This window comes from Nothobranchius furzeri, chromosome 3, assembly GCF_043380555.1.
Source record: "Nothobranchius furzeri strain GRZ-AD chromosome 3, NfurGRZ-RIMD1, whole genome shotgun sequence".
NCBI classification, from domain to species: Eukaryota; Metazoa; Chordata; class Actinopteri; order Cyprinodontiformes; family Nothobranchiidae; genus Nothobranchius; species Nothobranchius furzeri.
The window spans coordinates 600,001-611,124 of record NC_091743.1 but is presented as its reverse complement, the minus strand read 5'-3'; the positions used below and the strand labels follow the sequence as shown (position 1 = coordinate 611,124).

The window sequence follows — 11,124 nt, the reverse complement described above, 5'->3', positions numbered from 1 at the left end:
CTAGCAGAGTTCATCCTTGGTAGTGGGTTCACTCCCTCATTTAACCCTTCACCACTGAAATCAGTTTGTTCATTCCAGTCCTCCTAAATAATCCCACTATCATCCAACTGGAATCCTTAAGCATCCCATAATGTCCATCGTGTCAGAACCGGCCTTGGGCGCACAGGTGTTACTAGAACTGTGCGTCCTCACCACACAGCCTGAGTCTCCAAACTGTGAAGGTTGGTGTCCAAACATGAATTTTAAATGTTTATTCATGCATTTATCTCCTCTTGTAACACTTTCACATGTTTTAATAGTAGAACTACTAGTATTTCCTCACCCCCTCAGCTCTACCTCGCCTCTGTCATCACGCCCCAGGGCAGCTGTGGCTACATCGTAGCTCATCACCATCAGTGTGTGAATGGATGAATGATCCACTGTAGTGTGAAGCTTGGTTTATGCTTGACGCATTCACTTTCCGCGCGGTGATGCGGCTCGCGGATGGAACAAGCTTCACAACTCACAGCGTTTATGGTTCGTGCGGCTCGTCTCTGCGGTGAGCCAATATTCTCCCAAACTGTAGGGGGCAGCATGGAGCTCTACGGCATACATCCAACACTACACCATAGTAGAAGTAGAAATTACTGTTTACAACATGGCATTCCAGCATTTTTAACAGCATCCTCGTCTTTTCCGACAGTGCGAGCTATTTCTCTCCAAGAATTATTCACAACATGTTGATCACGGTGATCTCTGAGAGCTGAATCATACAAATGTCTGTATTTACCAACCTCTGCCGTACTAGTTCTTGCCGGTCTGCCATGTTTTTCCACGTCCGTCCGTCCGCGTGGTTAGAAATTTTCCAAGGTGCGCGTTGCGGAAATTCTGGGCCGTGCGGAGGCGCGGTGGAGGGGCATGGTTGTTAAAATGACGCAAAATGACGCTACTTTTCCGCGCGGAGCCGTGCGGACCTCGCGGACGCGTCAAGCATAAACCAACCTTGAAGAGGAGCTATGCAAGTGCGGGTCATTTATCATTTACCAGACGTTAGCCGAACGGCTCATTGGTTTGAAAATCACAACTCGATCACTGACAAGTAGCTGCCTTTCATTTGTAGATGTAGTCATTATCAGTGCAGAGCACCGCTGATGGCCCACTGGAAAGTGTAGGAATGTTGGTGTCATTTAGGTTGGCCTCATTTTGTTTGCCTCTGTTGAATCTGGTCAACTGAACTTGTCTACCCAAAAACATTCATGACTGAATACTTTAGTGAAGACTTGAGATAAGCACACACACACACGTTGTGAATGCAACATAGGCTATACAACCTAAAAACCTATTATTAGAAAAATCACGTTGTACAGATGCCTGCATGCTTCGTCTGTATGTCCTGCATGTAGGAGAGTGTCACCACCCCCTCAGATAAAGTGTGCATAAAGTACTTCACGCATGGGTGTGGTGAGACGGTCAAGCTAATATAGGCCTAATACTATATTATTATGTTATTTATTAAAAGTTTTGTGTCAGTAATGGATTCCAATGAGATTCATAGTTGCTGTCCAGGACAAATGTTCATCAGGATGGGTTCTTTGACCTGGTGTGTGTTATCTTCTACTCAATAAATAAATAGATCACACACACACACACACACACACACACACACACACACACACACACACACACACACACACACACACACACACACACACACACACACACACACACACACACACACACACACACACACACACACACACACACACTGCCTGCCTGCCACACCTGAGCATCTAAATGTAACATCAGATCAATAGCTGATCGTTGTGTCTTGTGGACATAAAGCCATTTTCACATCAGTCCGATACTTGCCACTGGGCAGGTGAGAAGTGTGTGTGTGTGTGTGTGTGTGTGTGTGTGTGTGTGTGTGTGTGTGTGTGTGTGTGTGTGTGTGTGTGTGTGTGTGTGTGTGTGTGTGTGTGTGTGTGTGTGTGTGTGTGTGTGTGTGTGTGTGTGTGTGTGTGTGTGTGTGTGTGTGTGTGTGTGTGTGTGAGTGTGTGTGTGTGTGTGAGCGCACATGGATGCTGGCAGACTGAAGTTAGCAGCAGAGGTAGGCTGTGACTCCAAGTCCAATGAGCTTGCAGCTCTCTCTTTCTCTCTCTCTGACACACACACACACACACACACACACTCTACATTCAGCAGCTCTCTCTTTATCCCTGGGACACAAGGAGGACAGGAAGAAGAAGGAGCAGAGGGAAGAGAGTGAGAGGCGGATAGGAGAGCGGGGGAGAGAGGCAGAAGGAGACTGACGGGGAAACAACCATGGCTTCAGATCCGGGGCTGGCTGTGATGCTGCTGTGGACTATTACACTCCAGGCTGTGGGCGCCACGGCAACCAGCAACAATGAAGGTAGGACCGGAGTGTATGTGTGATCGGTTCCGATGATGCACGTCCTCTTGTAGGAGCGAGGAAGGCTTACCTTCATACATGACCGGGAGCAGCTTCACACACACACACGCACGCACGCACGCACGCACGCACGCACACACTTCAGCCAAGGTGTGTTTGAGTCTGGAGCATGGCATCAAAGTTTGCCTTGAATAACTTCAGCTGTGTGTGTGTGTGTGTGTGTGTGTGTGTGTGTTTGATAATGAATTCTAAAGATGTTGGTCTCACATTTTGGGTATGCAACGTTACTCTTTGATGTTAAACTAAACATTCATATTTTTGAACATGCTGAGGAGTGCTTCAGGCTACGCTCAGCGCTTCGTGCACGATGGCCCGGGTTGCGTCCCGGCGGGCGCTGACATGTTCAGCAGTGAAGTGAGTCTGTGGTCCCTGTCCTAGAAGTCATCTGAGGTTGTTTATCTGCAGCTGCACTTTCAGACTATCCAGGATCAGAGGAGACAGAAACAGGCAGATGTAGGTTTGGACACCAGCCCGCCGCTGTGTGTGTGTGTGTGTGTGTGTGTGTGTGTTGGTTTGTTTGTTTGTGTGTGTGTGTGTGTGTGTTGGTTTGTTTGTTTGTGCGTGTGTGTGTGTGTGTGTGTGTTAGCTCAGAGGTGGCTGTCAAGGTTCAGGGAATAAAACCATGAAGGAAACCTAAATATTGGGATGTGTTTGTTTTGTTCTTGTGTTGGAGGTGAAATCCTGAAGCTGCTGGGGTCAGAGTTCAGACAGCAGGAGGCGGCATGGCTCTGGGTCCGAGCGGTGATTTTTGCTCCATGTTGTCTCAGAGCTCCATTTCTGTACATCCAGTTAAACCAGACCAGACCAGAAGGTTACGGCGGTGATGCTGGAGCTTCGCAAAGCCCCTTCAGATAACTCGGTGCTAGTTTATTCATCTGGATTGGCTTACTATTCAAATCTATCAATTTTATAGCGCAAACGCGTTATAAAGAATTTTAAATATTTTATATAAAATGTTCACCATTAGGTGAATAATTAAAAGGAAATAAATTGTAAAATAATCAGCTCAAATTTTTAAAAGTGGACAGACTAGAGATTATAAAATAGGTACATTTTATTTATAAGCATTCTTGTTGTAGTTGACTTGCTTTTACATTTATTTTTATTTTTAGTGTCCGTTTCTCTTTGTTCCTTCATGCAGACGAACAAGCGATGTGATTGGATGTTCACAGAGAACCAGTAACACTACGCAGAGAAAAACTTTACTAAATACAAGCACTGATTAGTATTTTTATACGTGTTTGTTACCATTTACCTACTGTTTACTATTTTTTTGTTTCCTGACACCTGAAAAAAAAATCTGGTAAATTTTAGAAAAAAAAAATAAAATTTTGTGGTGAAAAATAAGAAAAAAAATTATCTCTAAATGCAATCCAGCTCATTTAGTGGAAAAAAGAGTATTTTAATGAAAAACAAAATCTTACACAGTCGGAGTAGACATGAGATTTTCCGAGTCTTTTACCTGAACAGACGCAGCATTCCCGTATTCTCACAGTCAAGTCCAGCAGGGACCATCCGCAGCGTCCCTTCTGATGTGGGCTGCTCCGAGGAACAGACCCACGCTGTAGGTGGACGATTCTTACCACGCTCGCTCCTCTGCTGCTGGAGAACCAACCAGAGGCTTTAGGATTGAAAAGGATCCGGGGATTAGCCCAGATGAGTAATTTTCTACTTTTAAATGAAACATTTCAACTTTGTCCATCTAAAGCAGACAAAAAGCACTAGATTACACCAATGAACCGACACAACGGTATAACCAGTTTATTGCTAGCTTGCACACAGTACTGTGAACACAGATCCTCTCTGGAACTTTACATTAGGATGTGAGCCATGTTTATGCAGTAATCCTCACATTTATTCATATCCTTCCATTAACGACAAGACAAAATCCACAGAAGTCACTGAAATTATTGGGAAGTCCAAATAAAACAAATGAAAAATAAGTGAATTGAAGTAGAAAGCTCTGCTGCCATTGTTCAACAACAGGAAGTGCTGCCGGCACCATGAAACCACAAAGGTCCTGATCCTAATACTTACTCTGGAGTAAAGAAAAAGTAAAAATCACAGGATAAATAAAGCAGCATAAACACAGCTGGCATCTGAAAGTAGAATTATTACAACTAAGTTATTGCATAGAAGGCCTTTGGTGCTCGTGTGCATCCGAGTGGTGATCAGCTGGGGACAGTAACTGTTCTCCAGCCAGGAAATAAAACTGTGCTTTTGAATTGTGGTTGAAAAACAAATCAAATAATCCCAGAAAATGAGCAGAGGCTTAAACACCTGTCAGCAGGTGCAGACGCCCCACTTCCTTTTCTATTCCTGCTGAACCGCCGTTTGAAAGCAATGCGGTGCTTTTAGATTTACTTTTGTCAATAGACACATGTTTCAGTGACAGCTGCTCTTTAGCTTGTAATGAGAGGGTATGAAAACAATTAGATTCAATTGAATGATTAAATGAATCAATTACATTTACAAAATGAAGTAACTTATTCATTTTATTGGATTAATGTCATGTACTAACTGTACTTCTACTTTACTCGTAATCCAGAGAGCATCCGCCTCTGTGTTCTTCATTCGCTTCATTTTAATAATCCTCCCAGCTTGTGTGGATTATTCCCGTGAGATCTACACACCATTATTCTGCTATCAGACCTTTTCTTTCCAGCACAACTTTACTGACACGGTTTAAATAAGATGCACAAACCTGAATCATCCCAGCTTTTGCTACAATCTTTTGTTGTTCTCTTAGTCCAAAAAACAAAAATAAAACCCTTCCTAACATCCATGTGTCAGCCTCCCCAAGCCTGTCTCTCAGCACAACGTGCAGGCTGCTGAAGCTCTTCTGGGAAGACTCCAGCAGCCTGGCTACACTGTGCAGCTGCGCCCTCTCTGGTGGACTTTGGTACTGCGTGGCTCTTCTCAGTGGGGTTTTTTCTACTCTTCAAAAGTCAAAATTAGATTTGGCTCTTTTCAGAAAACATCAGGGGCCTGAGCCCGGGTAGCCAGCCCTAACCCCGCCCCTGGAAACAACTGGGGAAAGGAGAACCCAGAGGTTGGGACAATAGCAGAAGGTTTCTGGCTTCACTTGAACATTTGAACAAATAATGTGGAAGTTCGTGAAACAGAACAAGGATCTTAAAAGGGATCACACTGCTGAGAGCTGCATATTTTTTTCTTCCTATGAAATAAATAGGAAAGAGAAAGATTGACTGAAAAAATGTTTTTAATTTAAATCACTAATGAGACGAGCTAGACTGTTGGTAGGTAAACGTGGTAAAAGCTGGTAAACCGGTTTCCACCACTGCCAGAACTGGCTGTTACAATGTTCTCCATCCATCCATCCATCCCTCCCTCCCTCCCTCCCTCCCTCCCTCCCTCCCTCCCTCGATCCATCCATCCATCCATCCATCCATCCATCAGGCAGCAGCCTAAGCCAAGAGACCCAGACTCTCTCTCCGTCCACTTGGGCCAGCTCCTCCGGGGCAATCCCAAGATGTTGCAAGGCCAGCAGAGAGACGTAGTCCCACCAGGGGGTAAAAAGTGATAAATGTTAATAATAACTTTAATATGCAAGCTCCATTTTAAAAGCGTTTACATCACTGTCAGTGTAAACAGAATTCAGACAGCAGCAGTCGTTCCCAGGGCAGCCTGGGGTGCTTTACGCAGGAATATCAGGATGCTCTGTGGGATAAACTGTGTTACGGAAAACAGGGGTATGAGGTCTGTGAACTCGTGGTGATATCTGAGAGAACTGAGATGCTTTAAGATGATCCAACTTACCTTTGTGAAGAACCTCTGCAAGCTGTTTGCTTCCCAGTCGGGTCAAACGCCAAACTGGGTCCAGACTTTCTTTACTGAACTGTTTCTCTCTGAACCTTGGATTTTAAAGTAGCATGCACAAGCTATATTATTAACTCCACGTAGCCATGGTTCAATCATGTGTGGGATTGGTTTGGAAATATTTGAATTGAAACAGATTCCACCTTCATTTAGTGAAGAGTGAAGTCTAAATCCCATTCATTCAGAAGTACCCTCTTTGTGCTGCAGTTTCCAGGCAAATACGCTAAAAAACTGTCAACAAACCATGTAGCCTAATTCCAGCAGCTTCAGAATAGTGTAAGCTATGGCCTCATCTTCTAGCGCTATTACTCAAATTTTTTCACATTCAAGTTCTGTGTCTCTAGGAAAGGACTGGAAATTAAAGCATTTGTGTTTTCCTAGAACCGAAACAGGAACTTTTGTCAGTGTAGACATTTCTGTCTGCAAATGTACTGTTTCCTAAAATAGCAGTAAACTGTGGCAGCAGGTGAATTTTGATTTTGGTGCCGTGCATTTTTGCATGTAAGTTTTCAAATGCACTAACCAGATATAACTACTAGGGCACGCCAAATTACTATTGTTGTACGTCAAACAACCTGAACCCGACGGACCTGGTATCGGATCCGCGAGCACTTCCGGCAACAACACGCTTAAGGATATTGGTCAGAGGAAAAATGCATTTGAAAGGAATGTGTAAAGAAGTATTAAAGCCTGTTACAAAGCCTTGGATGTTAGTCAGTTGTGGTGGAGGGGTAACTTAATAACTGGTGCGGAGAAAGGGGGAGTGTAAATAAAATGTATTTTATTAACAGAGAGTCGTCGTCGTCTTCCTCCGCTTATCCGGGTCTGGGTCGCGGGGGCAGCATCCCACCTAGGGAGCTCCAGACCGTCCACTCCAGGGTTGGAGATGTAACCTCTCCAACGTGTCCTGGGTCGACCCGGGGGCCTCCTGCCAGCAGGACATGCCCGAAACACCTCCCCAGGGAGGCGTCCAGGAGGCATCCAGATGCCCAAACCACCTCAACTGACTCCTTTTGATCCGGAGGAGCAGCGGTTCTACTCCGAGTCCCTCCCGAATGTCCGAGCTCCTCACCCTATCTCTAAGGCTGAGCCCGGCCACCCTACGGAGGAAACTCATTTCGGCCGCTTGTATCCGCAATCCCGTTCTTTCGGTCATTACCCAAAGCTCATGACCATAGGTGAGGTTTGGGACGTAGATTGACCGGTAAACCGAGAGCCTGGCTTTCTGGCTCAGCTCCCTCTTCACCGCGACAGATCGGCTCAGCGTCCGCATCACTGCAGACGCCGAACCAATCCGCCTGTCGATCTCCCGATCCCTCCTACCCTCACTCGTGAACAAGACCCCAAAATACTTAAACTCCTCCACTTGACGTAGGACCTTTCCCCCGACCCGGAGTTGGCAAGCCACCCTTTTCCGGTCGAGAACCATGGTCTTAGATTTGGAGGTGCTGATCCTCATCCCAGCCGCTTCATACTCGGCCGCGAACCTACCCAGCAAGAGCTGAAGGTCAGAGCTGGATGAAGCTAGGAGGACCACATCATCCGCAAAAAGCAGAGACGAGATTCTCCTGCCACCAAACTCGACACACTCCACACCACGGCTGCGTCTAGAAATTCTGTCCATAAAAGTGATGAACAGAACCGGTGACAAAGGGCAGCCCTGGCGGAGTCCAACCCTCACTGGGAACAGGTCCGACTTACTACCGGCTATGCGGACCAAACTCACGCTCCTCTGGTAAAGGGACTGAATGGCCCTTAACAGAAAGCCGCCCACCCCATACTCCTGGAGCGTCCCCCACAGGGTGCCCCTGGAGACACGGTCATAAGCCTTCTCCAAATCCACAAAGCACATGTGGATTGGTTGGGCAAACTCCCATGCCCCCTCCATCACCCTTGCAAGGGTATAGAGCTGGTCCACAGTTCCACGGCCAGGACGGAAACCACATTGCTCCTCCTCAATCTGAGATTCAACTATCGGTCGGACCCTCCTCTCCAGTACCTTGTAGTAGACCTTTCCAGGGAGGCTGAGGAGTGTGATCCCCCTATAGTTGGAACACACCCTCAGGTCACCCTTCTTAAAGATGGGGACCACCACCCCAGTCTGCCACTCCCTAGGAACTGCCCCCGATGACCACGCAATGTTGCAGAGACGTGTCAACCACGACAGCCCTACAACATCCATAGCCTTGAGATACCCAGGATGAACCTCATCCACCCCCGGGGCTCCGCCGCTGTATAGTTGTTTGACTACCTCAGCAACTTCCGCCCCCGAGATCGGACAGTCCATCCCCAGGCCTCCCAGCTCTGGTTCCTCCTCGGAATGCGCATTGGTGGGATTGAGGAGCTCCTCAAAGTATTCCTTCCACTGTCTGACGATAGCCCCAGTTGACATCAGCAGCTCCCCATCCCCACTGTAAACAGTGTGAGCGAGTTGCTGCCTTCCTCTCCTGAGGCGCCGGACAGTTTGCCAGAACCTCTTTGGAGCCGATCGATAGTCTTTCTCCATGGCCTCACCAAACTCCTCCCACGCCCGAGATTTTGCCTCGGCAACTGCCACTGCTGCACCCCGCTTGGCTATCCGGTACTTGTCTGCTGCCTCCGGAGACCCACAGACCAGCCACGCCCTGTAGGCCTCCTTCTTCATCCTGACGGCTCCCCGAAACTCTGGTGTCCACCAGCGGGTACGGGGGTTGCCACCACGACTGGCACCGGCCACCTTGCGACCACAGCTAGAAGTAGCTGCCTCAACAATTGCAGAGTGGAACAAGGCCCACTCGGAGTCAATGTCCCCCTCTGCTCTCGGGACGCGGTCAAAGCTCTGCCGGAGGTGGGAGTTGAAGACCGTCTTGACAGGTTCTTCTGCCAGGCGTTCCCAGCAGACCCTCACTATGCATTTGGGTCTGCCAGGTCTACGCGGCATCTTCTTTTTTATTTATTTATTTATTTTTTTACCGTGTCCTGTCTGGCTGTGAAGCAAACAGAATTGATGTCTGAATGCTGGTAACAAGCCTTACAGATTTACTCTCAGGTGGAGCATCAAAGCGTTTGCTTTTAATGTCACGCCTGATACTTAAAACTTTATTGTTATTGTTGTTGAATGCTTTGTAATTCCGACCAGACACGGAGACAGAGGTGAAAGAGAAAGGAAAAGGTGGGGAGAGGGGGGGGGGGTGTTCCACCAAAATAAACAATGAACAACAGTCTGCTTCGAGACCTGCAGAAAAAGACAAAAAAAAAGGGACACAACAACAATACAACAAGATCTAGCTATCACTGCGTCAACTTGATGAAGAAATGTATAATCAACATTGCTTAACTGAAGAATCACGATAATAAATCACAGTGCATTAAGTGCCCACCATAGTCTTAAGACCTGTGTTTAACATGCCCAAGCCCATACTTATGAGAGCACCATGTGAGCAACTGTGTGTGTACACGTGCTTGTTTATGTACGGTTCCTCTATAGGAGCGTCCAACAGAGAGTGTGAGGGACCACAGATCCGCCCCCCAAAGATGCACATGAGACGGGGGGAGCTCCAAGTCCCAGAGATCCAGGTGCTGCCCCAGAACACAGGAACCCCAAGGAGACTGCAACCAGGAAGGCCCCCCCCCCCCCCCCACCCCACCCCCTCGAGAGGCGCAGAGGATCGCCCCGGGGGGCCACAACCAGCAGCCGGCAGAGTCCCTGGAGACATCAGCAGCAAGCCCGCAGGCCCGCCCGCAGCCTCCCGCACCCTAGCCGGCCGAGCCCGGGACCCAGCGACCCGGGACGCAGTGACCCGGGACCCAGTGACCCGGGACCCAGGGGTGACCACCCCCGCTGGGGACCCAGCAGAGCCCAGGGACCCAGACCCCACCAGGCAGCCACCGGGATCTATCAGGCAGATGCCAAAATCTTAACCCCCCAGACCCGGTTGCCACGAACACTCAGGCAGACCATGGCACACCCCCTCACACCAGGTGTGGCAGGGGGAGGGGGGACAAAGATCTATATCATCAAGAGAGGTTCCAGGAGAGGGGAGGAGTCAAAGGCCCCACCTGACATATACAGTCATACACAAACACAGTCACACACTCCCTCCCTCATGCTCACACATGCACATACAACCCAAGACTTACAAAAATGCACGCCGGACACCCACTCATGCTCCCCATACACACCCTATTCACTCTGGTCCTGGTACTGCTGCACATTGGGTACAACCATCACCGGTAACCAGAGTTTGACCCTTTCTGCTGGGGTGCTGATGAGCAGGGTCCCCCGCCCAACGCTGAGCACAGCAACCCACCACCCCAGACCCCAACCAGACGGCCAGACCCCTAGTCTCCCTCCGCTTGCTCCAATATAGTGTTGTGTGATCATGAGGTGTATTCCATGGCTGTGGTGAGTGGGCAGTGCGGGCATCATCCGGCCTATGTCAGCTGGTGCCACCACACCACCCCACTTACACCCTCAGCCATCAGTGTCTAAGTGCGGTTTAAAATTGGAAGTGGGCACCGGCACCCGGGAGGAGGCTGAGATATCCCCCTGCCAAATGCCGTTGAATGTGCTCACTCCCAAGGCCCTAAGTGTGTGTTTGTGTGGAATGTCGTCAGTGGAAGTGTATAAGCTGCAAATAAAATTGGGGGGTAGGTTGCCACAGGAATGCGGAAATGGGGTCCATACCCGCACTCCCTGACTTGCCCACCCCCCAAGGTCCTATGTGTATGTTTGTGTGATGATGTGAGGGAGCAGGAGGAGAGAAATATGCGGGGATGGGGAGGAATGGCTGGCTGGGCTTAGCCCTCCAGGGAGGGCTCCCTGGTCTACGCGGCATCTTCCCCTGCCATCTGAT

General features: G+C 48.5%; 1 protein-coding gene across 7 annotated transcripts in view; it reads left to right on the top strand.

The window, feature by feature from the left end:
- Nucleotides 1–2,091: 2,091 nt before the first annotated feature.
- The window catches only part of epha8 (eph receptor A8), a 411,677-nt gene continuing 402,644 nt past the window's right edge, over nt 2,092–11,124 (top strand). For 2 of the 7 annotated variants that reach the window (XM_070549064.1, XM_070549063.1), the window contains exon 1: nt 2,098–2,389. In XM_070549064.1, the coding sequence (XP_070405165.1) occupies nt 2,302–2,389 (88 nt within the window). In that variant the 5' untranslated portion in view covers nt 2,098–2,301. Of the gene's footprint in view, nt 2,390–11,124 lie in introns of all 7 variants that reach the window. The other 5 variants (XM_070549066.1, XM_070549068.1, XM_070549067.1 and 2 more) reach the window with 4 other exon arrangements.